This window comes from Fonsecaea multimorphosa, assembly GCF_000836435.1.
Source record: "Fonsecaea multimorphosa CBS 102226 unplaced genomic scaffold supercont1.3, whole genome shotgun sequence".
NCBI classification, from domain to species: domain Eukaryota; kingdom Fungi; phylum Ascomycota; class Eurotiomycetes; order Chaetothyriales; family Herpotrichiellaceae; genus Fonsecaea; species Fonsecaea multimorphosa.
The window spans coordinates 757,926-774,022 of NW_015971637.1; the positions used below are offsets into that span (position 1 = coordinate 757,926).

The window sequence follows — 16,097 nt, forward strand, 5'->3', positions numbered from 1 at the left end:
GAGGTAGGTTGTTGATTGTTCGTGAGTTTAGCCGACTCGTTTCCTCAAACCTGCGAACAAAAGCAAGTCAGTTGAAACTTTCCCACCGACCTCGGCGCCGAGACTTCGTGATACGGTACCTACACATCAAACACGCCGAGACAGACCGCACACTTGACCACCAACAATGTTTTCACACAAGACGACAGGACGGTGGTGGAGGAGAATTTTGGACAAGTTGCGTGGAGAGCAGTTTTGGGGGGATGAAACTCTGCGGCATGGCGAGATCCTAGATCCCAGATCATCTTTAGCGCCCCCTCTTCCCCGCCAATCATATTCTATACGATGGCGTGACTAATCCGGAACGGATTTACAATAGGCCGATATAGAACCGTTCTTGGGCTGGATAAAGGCACATCAGGGACAAGGGGCCTAGGGATCGGGGGGGTAGAGTGGTGCCTTGTTGGACGGACAGGCCGTGTGTTACAGAACACTCATCGGACGTGTACGGTATACTTTCTGGGGCACAAGGCTGAACTTATGGTCGTGTTCTGTCTGCTGTCTCATGTCCACACCATCTTCTTAAGGGAGTGGCCTAGCTGCTCAAAATATCCAGTCCGTTTCTTCGCTTCCTCCAACGAGATGATGGCCGACTGCTCCATAAGGTCATTTCCTTGCTGTTCACCATGCTCTGTGCCTCCAGCGAGCGCCCGTCGAATCTCCCCTGCAACATTCTCAGCTATGGCGGATGGTGCCTCCGCTTGCGGTCCAGCAACTCCATCCGTGTCTGTCGTTGCTGCTGGGATCACCTTCATGGCCAGTTTTCTCGACGTTGCGGAACTGGGACTAAGCCACGATAGGATGCCCGTCCCTCCGTCGATGCGATTCTCCGACTCGTCTGTCTTGGGAGCGACATAGTTTTGCAAGGATCTCGTGTTCGTCCGGATGGTGCTTCCTTTTCCAGGCTGATATATTACCACAACCCCAGCATTGAGCTCTTCCTTCATCTGGCGTTCACTGAAAGTAGACGTGATATACGTTCCATACCGGATCTTCGAGACAGATCGCAGGTCAACTTTCTCAAAAGAGGCAAGTTTTTCAGTCGTCCAGTCAAACCTACAACAGTACAGAGCAGCATCTGTCAAGAGAACAACCGCCTCTTCGAACGGCATAGTCCGCAGGGTGTTCTCGTGTGCTGGCGTTAGCATTGTCCAGCCGTGGATGAGATCTTCATCCTTCTCCTGTATTACTTGTCTTGCACAACTCTCAATTGCAGTTTGCCGAATCTGATCAATTGATATCCCTGGGTCTTTGCTCATCATGCTGCTCTCGAAATCTTCAAACACTCTCCATGACACATTGCCGAGGAGGAGATCGATAACCGCCTGGGAGAAATAGTCATTGACCATGTTGTTGTAATATCGGGTCAAGGTCAGGCTGAAATCATTCAAGGCCCCACGGTAATTGCGCCGACGCGTTCGCGTGAAATCCCCCTTTAGCGCTGCTGTGGATGCATACAGCCGCGATATGGCGTCCCCATTATCAGCCCATAAGGTGTTGAACCAGGTGGTGGTCTCGTCATGCAGCAAGTCGATCTCAAATCCTTCCCTGGCCAGGTCTTTCTGCAACATGTACTGTCCAAAGGCACTTTGAGCGACGTTGGTGCGGTCTAAGCAATCCATACAATTCGTGCGAAGTATTCCTGATTGGGTTGTCTCGACGCCGTTTTTGGAGATCACAGTCTCGCCGTAATCCTTGATAGTATCTTCGAGCTTGTCAACAAGCCTCGAGACGTTCTCGAACTTCATGCCGCGGCACTCGGCGTGGAAATCGAACCATTCGTACCGGACGTCTTCAAGTTGACTAGATTCCTGCAGGGAGCGGACCTTTTCCTCGAAGGCCTTGCCGATAATATTTTCAGGACCATGCTTATCCACCAGGCAGACAACTTGGACACCGCCATATCGTCGCCTGAGATCCTGAAAATGTTTCGTCATGGCTGCATCATTTTTGGATGGCGACTGATGGAGCATCGGTGTCGGCTTTAACGAGTAAGGGGACTGCGAGAAGTAAAGGGGAATCGATGCACGTATCTGTACGAAAGATCGTATTCGTCGAGAACGAGACCAGTCTGGAGCAGACAGGATCTGTTCAGTCTCGACGGCATTGGCACAGTTGCCTTCATCATCGAGGCCACGCCGAAGATAGCGAAGGCCCGATCGCTTGACTGATCGTCGTGAAATCAGCGTGAGGAGGTACGACTGCATGTCAGTACTTATACTGGCAAGGCCCTGTTTAGCATGGTTTATGGCATGCTGCACCCCTGCTGATTGCTCGTCATGCTCAGCGTCCACTACACAAGCTGACTGTGGATTCTCCGATCCTTCTCTTGTGACTGTGAAAGTTCTTTGCCCTACAAAACCTTGTATTATGGGCATTATAAACGAATCTTGCCTGACGTCCATGAATGGACCTAGTAAACGTCGGTTCCAAAAATACTGTTTCATTTAGAATCCTGTTTGTTCTGCTGGATTCTCGGTTTGAACTTACCATAGGATCAGAAGTTCCGCGCGAAGGAGCAGCTGCATTTCCCTCCATGAGCGCGAGTCTTCGTGTCAGATCAAAGTCGTAGGAGAAGAAATAACTGCCCGAGGTCAATATCATCTTTGTCCTCCTGAGAATCTTTGGAGTTGCCTCTGTGATGGACGTGTCGTTCAGTAAGTGCTCGGCATCTTTGCTATGGCTTTGTTCTTGTGCTTCAATGTCGTTACCGGCTTCAGGTTGATTTGCTGACACAGCCGCGTCTGCTCCAGGACTCGGGCTTGTCCCCGGCTTCACGTTCTCGCTTCTGTCCGAAGGGCCAGACGTCGTACCCGAGTCCTTGCCTCCACCCCAGCCCTGCTTGGAAAACCATTGGGCCGCAAACCGTCCATACTGGCCTCGGTTGGCAATGACATCTCTGGCGATGCTGGTGGGGTTTGATATTTTCTGCTGAGGGACCTTGTGCTCTATGGGAGTCTGAGGCTCTTCCTGGTCCTGCGAATTCGTATTGGTGTCTTCTGTATCGGTCACATCGGTGTCTGTATCAGTCGTGGACGAGGCTGACGTTTGAGACTCAACGGCGGTTGTGATGGCGAGGGATGCTTCTTTCTGGGAAGACAGCGGGAGAATCGCCACATCCGTAACGACATAGATCGGTTTCCCAAATACCTGCGCAACCTGCTCCCGTTGAGTGATTGCGATAAGGAAAGAAGACGAGGCAATCGAGAGTAAACCTACGATTAGTCTAAGCGACCCAGGTTTTATCCGCGGAAGTCAGGGAGTACTTACCGACTATGCCGTGAGCTTCCAAAGCAGCTGGCTTCTTTGATGATGCATCTAGCTTCTGAAGCTCTTTGACCTGTCGGCTCTTGTAGTCGATGTAGAGCGTTTTTGGGTGCTCTGCAGGACCAGAAGGCTGAAGGACGACGCCATCAACGGCTGCCCATATCAGCAGTCTGCGGACAAGGCCCATTTTGGCTCCACGAGAGAGTGGGAGGTCCTGTGCAGCATAACAACCTCTTACCCGTGAGCAGATTCGCCCGAGGACAGGTTAGATCTGTGCCAGTGGTCTAAAGAAAGTGGTCGTTCTTGAGAGAGGGAATGTAAGCGATGAAGCGCCGTCTCACAAAATGTCCCAAACCACTGACATCATTGGCGTCATATCCAGTTCCGCCAAATAATTTGGTAGAAACAGGACAAGCCTTACCATTAATACCAGGTTTTGATGCGAGCGTGAATCAATCTACATTATCTCCGACAGAGGTGAGTATGAAAAAGACTTCTGGCAGGCAGTAGAACATAGGATATTCTTTTGTAGCTTTGAATTTGGCCGCTCTATTGGGAGTGATGCATTTTCATCGTTCATCGTTATCGTTCCGCTTTCTGCGGTCCCAATCTGGGTCCTCAACCGGTCCCATCCTGTGACGCTTCGGCAATCATGAAGCAAAATCTATACCCTCTACCCTTGCCGCCAACAAATCCCGTGAATCCACCTTCACTCCAACGTTTGCCTTGACATCAGGCGCCATGGCGTCCCCGCCCAGTGGCATAATCCCGTCAGGAGCGACCAGAGGGCTACCTGGGACTGCATCCAGCGGCGCTTCGTGTAGCGCGGGCTTCTTGTGCGACGCCAACTTGCCGGCCTTCTTCTTCTCCAATGCACTCTTTACCCAGTCTGCGACTTCCTTGTCCGCAGTGTCTGGGGTCGTATCATTTGAGAAGGCGGATTCGATGCCGGCCTCGGCTGCTTGCTCGCCTTCCTCGTCTTCAGAAATTGTGGGTGGCTTCAGAAGTGGTGCGAGCCAAGCATGTCGGAGCAGCATAGCGTAAGTTGGTCTGAGTCTGGGAATTTTGTTCAGGCAACCCCGTACAAAATCAATGGCCGCTTCGGAGAACTGATCAGCGGGAAGATCTGGTGGTTCCCCGTCCACAATGGCCTACGGAAAATGTTAGCAATTGCTTCCGATGAGACGTGCGCAAGGACTTACACTGAGCTGGCTGAATATGTTGTCGTAGGTTTCTGGGGGATAAGGGTATCGGCCGAGTGCGCATTCGATGATGGTGAGACCGAGAGACCAGATATCGGACTGAACGCTATAGGTGCCTCCGCCGGCGCCGACTTGAGCCATACCTCCTCCTGATATGCGTTCCGGCGCCATGTAGCTCTGGCACCCGATGTTTGTTTTAGCTATTGAAGCCACCAGATTGCCACTGACACCAAAATCGCAAATCTTGACTTGACCACGCGTGTTTACCAGTATATTCGTCGGTTTGACATCTCGATGGATGATATTGTGTTCGTCCTTCAGGCATTTGAGCCCCATAACCGTCGACAAGGTGATTTTCTTGAGGACTCCTTCCGGAACCCCATCACCGTATAACTTGTCCACAGAGCCGCCGTCCATGTATTCTATGCAGATATAAACCGAACCTTCTTGGAAAAATGCGCCGTAAAAATCGATAATGAAAGGTGATACACATCGGTGTAAAATGTCCAACTCCATGATGATGGCAGCAAACTTCGAGTCCTCGAGCTCGAGGCGGATTTCTTTCATGGCCATGACAAGCCCGCTTGTCCCTTTTGTGTCCGATTGTGTGTCTATCTCTTCATCAACTTTGGGGACCGAGGCTGATGATTGCCGAACCATATTGCCTCGCAAACCCAAACCCGGGCGCCTCATCTTTGGCCGAGCGTGCCTAACTTTGAAAACGGTCCCATAGTTGCCCTTGCCCAGCTCTGAAAGGGTGTCGACCTCGTCTAGAGAAATTGAAAAGGTACTGCTGTCGGCAAAATCAATCCCACTTCCGTGGATGACCGCTTTGTTGTGGAAATTCAGAGTGCCTTTTTTCGTATCGATGATGTTCGAGAACTTGTTGAACTGGGAGCCGGTGTCTGTCTTGTCCTCCTGCGTTCCAGCTGGGGCAGGCTTGTGCGCATCTGACAATTTCATACCACCTGGCTTCAAACCTCGTTTTGCAGCCAGCCCGCCAACAGGAGGCTTTGCGCCCATCATTCGAGGACTGCCGGTGATTGGCGAGGGTGAGGAACCGAAACTTGGTGCATTCGGTCGTTGCATGCCAGGGGGTAGTCGGAGGTTGGCAGCAGAAGAGTTGGGAGAAGATGGTGGAGCTCCTGTCAAAGCGCCGCCTGCGAAAGCACCAGGCTGTTGGCCTGTAAAACCCCCTGCTTGTGCTTTTGCGAGGGGTGCACCCTGCCGAGATAGGGAGAATGCCTTCATCTTGGCCTGGATATCAGAATTTAACCCGCTCGCACGCGAAGGCAGCGGGCCTGGTCTTCTGGCTGCGTTGACAGGACCCAGCGGGGCGGAGGAGGGGTTCATTGTGGGAGTCGTGCTGTTTCCTGGCGAGCCCAGCGACGGCGCCCTAGAGGGTGACTGCGGAGAAGAAGCTGTCGGCGAAGCCATGAAGGACGAGGTTGACTCTGAAGGTGGCTGTTCAGGAGATTTTGAGGTTTCCGGAGAGGACGGCTGCTGGGGTGATGAGTCCATGGTGACTAAGAAGGTGGTGGTTCCGTACTCGGTGGAGGGGGTGTGCAGGTAATATGTGGTCGTCGTGCGCAGTCGCGCATGGGATGTAGTGTTTCGTCAAGGCGGCATACGATTCGGAAACGGTACCGACAACTAGACGAGACGAGATGAGGCGAGAGCGTGGTTAGAGGTCTGGGCGGTGATTGACAGTCTATGCACCTGATTAGGGACGAGTGAGTAACGGAGTGGTAAGGACCGTCGGAGGGAGAGGCGAGCGAAGGCGAGGAGTGCGAGGTGGTGGTGGAGACCCGGGAGATGAGGCGCAAAGTCGCAATTAATTGATGGAAGCTGTCCCTTGTCTCCCAACTTCTTATTTGACCGGGAAGCAAGATCCTGGATCTGCTGAGCAACCACGGCGTTTTCGGGCTTGTTAGGGGGGGTGGGGGAGTGACAAAGCTCAAATCTTGAGGCAAAGGCCAGGCAGGGCAAACGGAGGAAGCAGCTGAAGACACAGACCAAAAGCGAACACTGCGCTGAGGTTGCAAACTCCTTTTACAGTCAGTGTAGGGTGGGGAGATACCCGAGTATTTGAAGGTCAAATAATCTGAAATAATGATGAGGTGTCTCCAGGCACACAGATCCTGGATGGGAAGCAAAAGATAGAAAAACGCAGACTACGCTCGTAGCGGATATCGAACGTGTCGATCAGCTTCCACGAAGCTCCATACAACACGAGTCTGGTGGATGAGTTGGAGTGGGTGCCGCGTACCGACTACGTGTGAATGATCAATACGTGAGGCTTAGCCAAATGGGTTGAGGCTTGTGCTGCATTAGTTCCGAGGATAAGTGATGCATCAGGTTTTCTTCGGTATCCAGTTACGAAGTATACTGCATGTAGATAGGAGGTGTACAGAGGGCATCTGCACTACGGATTATCCATCAGCTACAGAAGGGTTCAGGTGTGCAGTCAGGGAGCCTCCCGGGTCGTCAATGTGCAGAAGGGGCATGCTACCAGTACCGCTGGGTAGCTGCAGGTCAATTAACTTTCAGGCAGGTAAGCAGACAGCAAATAGGGCACCTCATCCCGACGGGGAGGGGTGGTAGGGTTGGTAGAGGGAGAGACGGGGGCTTGGGTATGGCATTTGATGAAACCTCATGTTCGGTATCCCGGGGTAGCACGGCTTTAACCAGGACGAGCTTAAGGGCGAGGGACCAGGGTTCGTGGCACCGAGAACGGAGGCGTGGTGGTAGCCCCTTGATCGCCCGCATATGGCCCCCTTAAGGGCCCCTCCAGGGCCCCCAACTCCCATATCCGACGTCATTCTACGTCGGCGGATACGTATGAGGCTTTCGCCGACGCCCAACTCTGAGAGATCATAACCTGATAAACGTTGACGCTGCGCCATACAAAATCATGGACAATTACTGGAACAAGCCACAGTGACATAGCCAGAAACCCCACAGTCAGGTGTTTCCTCCTTGACCTAGGTATTAGAGCATAGGATGAAGTCATTGCACATGAATGATATCTGATCGTCGTCTCTTTTTGTTGCCCTATCTGGAGTTTGTCTGTCCATTTCCCACCACCCGCCCGCTCAGGCCTGTATCGGTACAATGATCGGTTGACGGTGCTCGCAGCGCCATATGCTCCTGTCGAGCCACAAGCAACAGTTTCCAGAAACTCCATAAACAGTCAACCAATATCGACATATTAAGCTAATACAAGACACCTCCCAACTTCTATTGCCGAAACGGCGCATGTTCCAGGATTTCAATTCGTTGCCCACTCCACCGTCTCCAGAGCCAGGAGAACAAGTATCAGTGTGGATGGCAGGATCCACACCACGTAGCTCTGAAAGAGGATGTTTGACATGACCGTGGGATACACGTTGTTGGTCTGTGTGATGGCGCTCAGCTGGAGTGCTGACGGTGCCCCGGTAAGGAGAAAAGCGACCACGATGAAGATCTTGTCGTCGACAATGCTGACGGGGACGTATTTGGCGACCAATGCAAGAAAAGGCGCCATCACAATTGTTGGGAACACCATGCGCGCCAGCAGTGAAGCATACAGCAGTCTCCTCTCTTCCCTTGGGTCCGTGATATCTCCTGGTTGATTTTTGGGGACGGTGTTTCTGGCAAGGTTTCCTCCAAGCACCACCAGAATAAGTGGCACCGCGACGGCACCACTTTGTTGCACTGCTCGAGTAGCGGAATTTGCTAAGAACGTCCCCTTGTCGAAGAAGAGATGCTGTAGGTAGGGCACAGATGCCACGACAATGGCAACCAACATGGACCAGAGCGGTGGGTTCATAAACTCCCAAACGCCGGCCAGGAAAGCTCTAATTTTTGCGCCAGTGTACGACAGGGCTTTCTGCACCGGCTTGGGAAGAGAGTCAAAGACCCGCCTCGACCTCGTCCGAATGACATGCCCAATTCTCAAAATGTGATACCGTATCACGTTTCTTCCTCGGTTGATGTGTCCTCTCACGCCCCCGCAGTTTTCATCGTACTTTTTGTTGTCTGGGTATTTCAGCCAGGCAGGGTAGTCGGTATGGTGATGAGGGGCCACCATGCCGTTGGCTGGAGTGGGCATCAGATCCGGTGCCTCGTGGGCGGAGCCATTTAGTTGTCGATTGGGAGAATTCCTCGACGACCTGTTGTGTGGAGTACGGGGGGTTTTGAGACCATCCGACTTCGCGTTCGTGGGCGACTCGGTCCCTATCCGCGTCTGGTCATCATCCTCGTCCTCGTAGTCACCGTAATCCTCAAAGTCCTCGCTGGTATCTCGAATCCCATCATAGTTGGGGCTCAGGAGCCGACGGTGTCCTCGGTCATCATCTATATCCTCGCGGAACTCTCCTCGTCCTCGTTCAATACGATCTTCCTTCTTGGTCCCACCTTCTGCTTCCGTGTAGCTATCGGGTGGTGCGAGCAGGACATTGTAACCCCAGCTCCAGCGAAGTAGTTGACCCAATTGCTGGAATATAAGAAGGTAGAGGATTCCCCGGGCTCCAACCTCATCATCGTTGTCATTGGGGACCTTATCCCAATGTAGTCCCTTCAATGTTTTGGATAACGATAAGACCAATGAAATTGGCAGGGAATTGGAGTTGCCAAACACCCCCATAGCAATCAAGAAATTGGCCTGTCTCTTTTTGAACTTCATCACCTTCCCAATAATCCAAGCGCACAGGAAGGATACCAAGGTCTGAACGACAAAGATCACCGGGATGATGGCTAAATCCGCCAGCTTCTCCGCCGTGAGCTGTGACGCCAGCTTGGTGAAGATCAGGCACGGAGTAAACAGCATAACGTTCAGATTGGCCATCAGCTTCTGCCCCTCGGCATCGAAAATGCCCTGTCTTGCCACGATGTATCCCGGTAGACTGACGCAGACCACTTCCAGCACAGCTTCAAAGACGAGGAGGATGAGGTGCCCAAAGTCTGGGTGGCCAGAATGAGGGGCCTTCTTGAGAACCTGCAATGCATCATCGACGAAGGGTATCTGGTCTCGAGCGACCAGCTTGCCGAGAATCTGTCGGTTGTAGAGGGATGTAGGACTCGTAAAGTAGTCGGACAGAGGCATGTTGGTGCTCCCTCTGATCCTCGAGGACCCAGACAAGCAGATTCGGAACCCCAGTGACGCTGGATAAGTTGGAAGGGCTTGATAGAACGGAGGAGGTTCGAGAGGTATTTTTTGGAGATCGTGCAATGCCGAGTTAACCGGTCACCAGAGGCTGCGTCAACCTGATGCAATAGAGGGTGATAAGATAGAGGGTGCAGGCAGAAAACAATCGGGGTTTTGGTTGTGACGAGCTCGAAGGCGACGGGAGGCCGGAGTCGGGAGGAAGAAAAATGTCCCGCGGACCGCACCACAACCGTATGGGGGTATTGAAGACCGCAAAATACAAGGGAAAAGGAATAAACAAAAAGTAAAAGGACACCAGGTAGGAGGAGAAGGCGGTTGCGTGGTTCAAAGAAACAACCAAGGAAAGTTGAAGTTGCGCCATCAACACGACGAGACGAACGGTTGATACGGCGTCACCCAGTCGTGGACTCGTGGCCCATAGACACGATGACAGGTGATTGGGGGCTGATGCTTAATCTCAGCTTCCAAGCGCAACCCCCAGCCACTTTTTCTTGTCTTTTCTGGCCACCAGGGACGGCATCCCCCTTTCATTATTGGTTCAATTATGCCTAGGTATGTGCTACTCCATACGAGATCATAGATGCCATGGATAGAGTTCCTTCGTCGTCATAAAATCAATGCCTCCAACGGCCCACGGTTCGATCTCTGTTGAAATCTCCCTGCAGAGGACAGTGTTATACCCTACGCAGAACAACAGTTGAGAGTGTAGAAGACTCATTTTCCATCTTGGTTAGCAATACGCCTGCATTGTAGCTTCTAAAGGTCAACATATCTCAATTCATTGATAAAAAGGTATCAAAGCATATCCCGAGCTAGAGATGAGACAGTAGCCGCCAGACTCCAGCTGCTTGTCCTTTTGGTTCAGCTCACCCAAGTGTCATCCTGTTCCATGCCCGACGCCAGTAGTTTTCCCTTTAGCCTTGTCCCCATCGTGAACGCTCCCGCCCTTATGGAAGCGCAGATAATGCCTCGCACGCGCCTTGCTTCGGGACCTTCAGTCCTCCTATATCCCGGACAACCTTGATCAAGAAATCCCCAGACCTCCCCGTCGAAGCAGCTCGAAACTCCAAGAGCCCCCCTAAGACTCTTCAACAGAGTCGGTCCCTGTCTCCGCGGTGGTCTCCTGGACATTAGTATGCGACGCTGTATCTCCTTGTTGACCTTGATCTGCGACTGCCTCGGATGCCTCCGCCTTCGCGGCCGCTTCTGTGCGGGCTTCGCCTTCCGCGTTCGCCAACTCCCTTTCCATGCGCCCTTCTTCCTGCGCCTTCGCAACTTCATCATCACCGATGACTTCTTGCTTGATAGCTGCTTCCGAATCGGCGGCGCCAGCGGCAGCGGGTTCCACGGGAACCGCGAGAGCAGTCGCTTGAGTTACTGTGGTTGAATCTTCGGCGTCTGACGTCGCCATTTCTGGAACCGCAGCATTAGGAACATTGGGTGAGTGCTCTTCAGCGTCCGGTGTCGGTGGTGAATCTGGGGGAGTGCGTTGCTGTTGGACAGGTATCGTGGAGACTTCTTCAGTGATTGGGGCGGCTTCAACCTCCTCCGCAGGCGCAGTATTTCCATCTGTCATATCTGCATCCCCCATTTCAACGTCACCATCAGCATTTTCAGCTGATTCATGATGATCGGGCGACTGTAGACCAGAAGCGGCAGCAGAACCATTGACCTGCTGTTCACCATTTGAAGGACTCGGTGTCTGCTGGTCGACCTTATCGTCCAGTTCCTCATCCACATTCATCTCATCTGCTGCTTCGTCCGGTAGACTCGACGCCTGTTGCGGTGTTCCTGTCCCACTCCGTGTTTCCATACCCGAGTCATGGCCTCCCACGTCCATGATATGTCGGTAATTCTGCATGATACGCCGTTTCCGGCTGGCTGATGGGCGACCATTTACTTCCTCCATTTCTTCGTCCTCGCTGTCCGAAAGCTCACCGTTTTTCTGGACATAGCTGTCTGCCTTGCGTTGACTAATGCGTGTGTCAGGGTTCTGGTCTTCGTCTAGATCGTCAAGGGCAGCTTCGTCTTCGTCATTCATGCCTAGGGAATCTCTGGGTACGTCTGTCATTTGCACTGACGGCGCATGAGCGGTCCTCTTCATATTCTCCAGCACTTGACCGAGAATTTTTTCGAGGTATTCTCTCGAATTTGCATTTTCCATGTTCGACGGACGGACGTCCAGTTCGTAGTCAGGAGCGTAGTACTATGAAACGAGAGTTAGGCATGCTCGGCGACTAAAAAGGAAAAGGAAAAGGAAAAGCCTCACCTCATAATAGTCGTTGTACGGAAGATTTGGCTGCATGAACTCGCCCACCAGGCACCCAGTTTCGTAAGCCCACGTTCTTGCGACATTACGCATGGTGTAACCGCCGCCACCAAGGATGAGGGTAGGAAGGTTGAAGGATTTGACAAATCTAACACAATTTGCATGGCCCCTCATGCTGAGGTTGAAACAGCCCAGTCGATCGCCGGAGAGAGAATCGCCTCCACACTGCAGCACCACGGCGGAGGGTTGATAGTACTCCATGGTAGCTCGAATAACCGGCTCGAAAATGCCCTTGTAGGATGAATCATCAATCCCATCTCGAAGAGGGAAATTGACCGCGTAGTATTTGCCCGAGCCCACGCCAATGTCTCTGAGCTCGCCGGTCCCTGGAAAATATTCCCCGTATTTGTGGAAAGACACAGTCATGACCCTGTCGGTGGTATAGAACGCTTCTTCGACGCCGTCACCATGGTGGACATCGGTGTCGATGTAAAGGACTCGCTTATGGAATCTCAGAAGCTCGATGATGCCGAGAACAATGTCGTTGACATAACAAAATCCGCTGGCTTCCGACTTCTTAGCGTGATGCAGCCCGCCAGCCCAGTTGATAGCAATGTCTGCCTTTTGGCGGTTCAATCTAGCAGCGCCTTCCATGGAACCACCAGCGCTGATCCCGCAGAACTCAAAGAGGCCGTCAAAAACCGGACAATCATCACCAACATTATATTTTTGCTGCTCTTTTTGATACGAGTCCATGTTGTCGGGTGTGACTTTTGCGAGGAAGTCGATGTACTCGTCGGTGTGAAACTGGGTCATTTCATACTTGGAAGCAGGCTTTGCGCGGTAGATTTCCATCTTCTTGTACAGGCCATAATTCATCACCAGTGAGTGAGCCAGCCGTATTCTGTGAGGCTTCATGGGATGACCTGATACGTAGGCATAGTTGCCCACGTCGGAGTCGTAAAAATATGCGACCCTTTTCTTGTCCTCGCGCTTGTGCGGTGGATTATCGACGGGCGCGAATGCCATGGCGGGCGTGCGACTGTTGTGGCGTCAAGCAAGAAGGTGGAGGACGATGAATCGAGTAGCGAGGGCGAGGATGGATATGAATATGAATCCACAGACAAAATTGAGCGCTTTTTCAGGTACTCGCAGTCTCTTGCTCCACTCCCTCCGTGCCCTTCTCTCGATAGAGCTCGTCAGTCGGTGGGGGACGACCACAAAGGAGAGCGGGATAATCGTCTCGAGAAGTCAGAGAGGTTGGGACTGGGGAGGCGCAAGACTTCCTTGAACACGGACGCAGGGGCGCAATAGAAAACTTGGAAAAGAGAGAACTGAACAGGTGGGAAGCAGGTGGAAGCACGGTGAGAGGTGAATTATTCCATACTGCGCAAGGCAAAAGGGCCACCAGTGCAGCAGAGCCACCGCAGGCCCATGATTCCGTCTCCAACGATTTGCGGAGGCGCTACAGGTACGAACAGGCTAACCGCTTCAGGATCTGCATATTGAACGCGCAGTTGGTGCTTGCCTTGCAGCTTCACATTTTCACTCTTGAGACCGACAACCACACCATTCCACTTTCTTAGCCTCCCATTAGAGAGTGCTGCGGTATCCCTCCGACTCCAGAAACTCTGAAGGCCTCTAGTATCTTGAATCGGAACTCTTGACTACCTAATACTCAGGCTGTCACCGGTGTGCCGTTCCCCCACTGACTGACTTCCATCTCGATTATCAATCTCGAGTCTGCGACCACTCTCCTTCCTTCCTACCGTTCGCTTTCGACCGTCTTTGCCTTTACTCCTCTCGGCCTACCAGTCGTCATGGATCGATTCAACCGAATGCTCGCCGCAGCACATATGGGTGGCACCCAAGCTGGACAAGACACAAACTTAGTCGACAACTCAGAGACCGTCTACATTTCGTCTCTCGCGCTTCTAAAGATGCTTCGTCATGGCAGGGCGGGTGTTCCGATGGAAGTCATGGGACTCATGCTCGGCGAGTTTGTGGATGATTTCACGGTCAGGGTAGTCGACGTCTTCGCAATGCCGCAGTCAGGAACTTCCGTCAGCGTCGAGTCCGTCGACCCGGTCTTTCAAACAAGGATGATGGATATGTTACGCCAGACAGGTCGACCAGAGGTGGTGGTGGGATGGTACCACTCCCACCCGGGGTTCGGATGCTGGTTGTCCTCCGTCGACATCAACACGCAACAATCGTTCGAACAATTAACTCCCCGCGCCGTTGCTGTTGTCGTCGATCCCATCCAATCCGTCAAGGGCAAAGTCGTCATCGACGCATTCCGGCTTATTAACCCCCAAGCCATCATGATGGGCCAAGAGCCTCGCCAAACCACCTCGAATTTGGGCCATCTGAACAAACCTTCCATCCAAGCACTGATCCACGGTCTGAACCGACATTACTACAGCATCGGAATTCAATACCGCAAGACCGGCTTGGAAGAGAACATGCTCATGAACCTTCACAAGGAAGTCTGGACCGAAGGCCTCGAATTGCCCTCGAGTTTTAACTCGGAACGCAAAAGAAACGAAGAAGGTCTGAAACAACTCGTTCAACTCGCTGAGGGCTACGAGAAACGTGTACGAGAAGAGAACGAGTTGACCGCTGAACAACTCAAGACACGATACGTGGGAAAGGTTGATCCGAAGAAACACATCGAGGATGTTGGGCAGAGGTTGATTGAAGATAACATCGTCGCAGTGAGCAGGCAGATGATCGACAAAGAGGCAAGTGTGGCAAAGAAGCCGGTACAAGCGAACGGCAATGGCGCAAATGGTGCCCATCGAGACGGAACAGGGCAAAATGGAGAGATGGAAGTCGACGAGGAGCTGTGAGCGATGGGCATTGGTGGGGCTGGCGCGGCTTGTAACTTGTATCTATCCGTCAGGGCGTGCATGCACGGCGTTAGGCTACAGAAGAGCAAAGAGTTTACATGTGGTCTTTGAATGACTCTGGGTTTGGGTCTAGGGACAAGATACAAAATAGTACGTGAAGGATCCACAAGAACTGTTACGACGACGGAGTAAATTTATTAATGTTGGCCTCTCCTACCAAAATGCCAGCTTCACCCCTGCCGGGGTGGTGATGGCCTTGGTTGGTCCTAATGTACACGTCTTGCCCTTGGTCTCTGCTTCCTTGAGCAACCTTGACACCAGGGGCCCTGTAGTGTCGATGCCCGGATTCCCATTCATTTCAATGCGGCTCACGTGCGGCATGCACGCGAGGACGTCCCGCAAAAGGTCTCCGCAGAAATCGGTGTAGAAGTCCAGCGAGACCCGATATTTCTCAAACATGGGCAAACTCGGATCAAGCTCGACAAAAACTTTCAGAGTGGTGACTGCGGAGAGCTTGGACAGGCGCTTGGCCAGTAGTTTACCTACACGCCACGTCTTGGGCGGACTTGTCCAGCTTGAGCCGACCACCATTTCCAGTGAAGTCACCATGGCGCGATACATGGGCCGAAGCTCTTGTATGACTGGCGCCGGAGTGAAATCTTGAAGGGGAAAGATGCGAAAGCTCGAAGTGCTGTAAAGAACGTAGGCGGCCTCGCGGTGTGTGCGTTTGTTGGCAAGCATGATACCTATGCGCGAAAACCTCATCCGACCGTTAACGACTCGGTAGCCAGGCTTGCTGAACAAGACTAAGCGGTAGATCTTGTTACGGATCTCTCCTGGGAGGTCGAGGAACGGGAAAGGGTCTCCTTCCAAAGAGACAGTTTCCAGCGACTCCACAACAGACACCAGCTCCGTAGATATGGCCAGATCATGTTTGTCCTTCTTCTTCGAAGCATATCTCAGCTTCGTACGATCTTGAGGGATCGGAAAGGCATTGACGAGACCTTCTTTCCATGATGCCGGCATCGGAGGTCGGGTTCGTAGGGTCGTGAATAAGGATAGAGCGGAAGGTCGATACGCATGTAGTTCACCACTCTCGAGACGACGACTTTCATACACTCATCGTGATGGTCTTTTGGAAGGAGTAAAGGGATGTATCGTTCTTACGGGGCGACTGGAAGATCATCGGCTGGCCTCTCGTGCGCTCTTGAGGAGAACGACAGTTTGATGCAAACTTTTTCTGCCCAGCTAATACAACTCCTCGAACATATGATATGTCTGTGGACGGCGAGTCAAATAATTCTGGGGTGTAAATTCAA

At 52.4% G+C, this 16,097-nt stretch overlaps 6 protein-coding genes across 6 annotated transcripts; 1 reads left to right on the forward strand and 5 right to left on the reverse strand.

The window, feature by feature from the left end:
• Positions 1 to 542: 542 nt before the first annotated feature.
• On the reverse strand, positions 543 to 3,493 carry Z520_02063 (uncharacterized protein; the record flags this gene model as incomplete). The annotated part of the gene is made up of 3 exons (XM_016772577.1): positions 543 to 2,477; positions 2,530 to 3,254; positions 3,310 to 3,493. The coding sequence occupies 3 exons, from the start codon at positions 3,491 to 3,493 to the stop codon at positions 543 to 545; spliced, it is 2,844 nt and encodes a 947-aa protein (XP_016636047.1).
• Positions 3,494 to 3,956: 463 nt separating this feature from the next.
• Z520_02064 (uncharacterized protein) lies at positions 3,957 to 6,029 on the reverse strand (the record flags this gene model as incomplete). Its single annotated transcript, XM_016772578.1, has 2 exons — positions 3,957 to 4,457; positions 4,509 to 6,029. The coding sequence occupies 2 exons, from the start codon at positions 6,027 to 6,029 to the stop codon at positions 3,957 to 3,959; spliced, it is 2,022 nt and encodes a 673-aa protein (XP_016636048.1).
• Positions 6,030 to 7,779: 1,750 nt separating this feature from the next.
• Positions 7,780 to 9,594, reverse strand: Z520_02065 (uncharacterized protein; the record flags this gene model as incomplete). The annotated part of the gene is made up of 1 exon (XM_016772579.1): positions 7,780 to 9,594. One exon carries the CDS (start codon positions 9,592 to 9,594, stop codon positions 7,780 to 7,782), a length of 1,815 nt encoding a protein of 604 aa, XP_016636049.1.
• Positions 9,595 to 10,735: 1,141 nt separating this feature from the next.
• Positions 10,736 to 12,955, reverse strand: Z520_02066 (histone deacetylase RPD3; the record flags this gene model as incomplete). Its single annotated transcript, XM_016772580.1, has 2 exons — positions 10,736 to 11,863; positions 11,927 to 12,955. The coding sequence occupies 2 exons, from the start codon at positions 12,953 to 12,955 to the stop codon at positions 10,736 to 10,738; spliced, it is 2,157 nt and encodes a 718-aa protein (XP_016636050.1).
• Positions 12,956 to 13,746: 791 nt separating this feature from the next.
• Positions 13,747 to 14,778, forward strand: Z520_02067 (26S proteasome regulatory subunit rpn11; the record flags this gene model as incomplete). Its single annotated transcript, XM_016772581.1, has 1 exon — positions 13,747 to 14,778. The coding sequence occupies one exon, from the start codon at positions 13,747 to 13,749 to the stop codon at positions 14,776 to 14,778; it is 1,032 nt and encodes a 343-aa protein (XP_016636051.1).
• A 213-nt stretch (positions 14,779 to 14,991) lies between these two features.
• On the reverse strand, positions 14,992 to 15,804 carry Z520_02068 (uncharacterized protein; the record flags this gene model as incomplete). The annotated part of the gene is made up of 1 exon (XM_016772582.1): positions 14,992 to 15,804. The coding sequence occupies one exon, from the start codon at positions 15,802 to 15,804 to the stop codon at positions 14,992 to 14,994; it is 813 nt and encodes a 270-aa protein (XP_016636052.1).
• Positions 15,805 to 16,097: the final 293 nt, after the last annotated feature.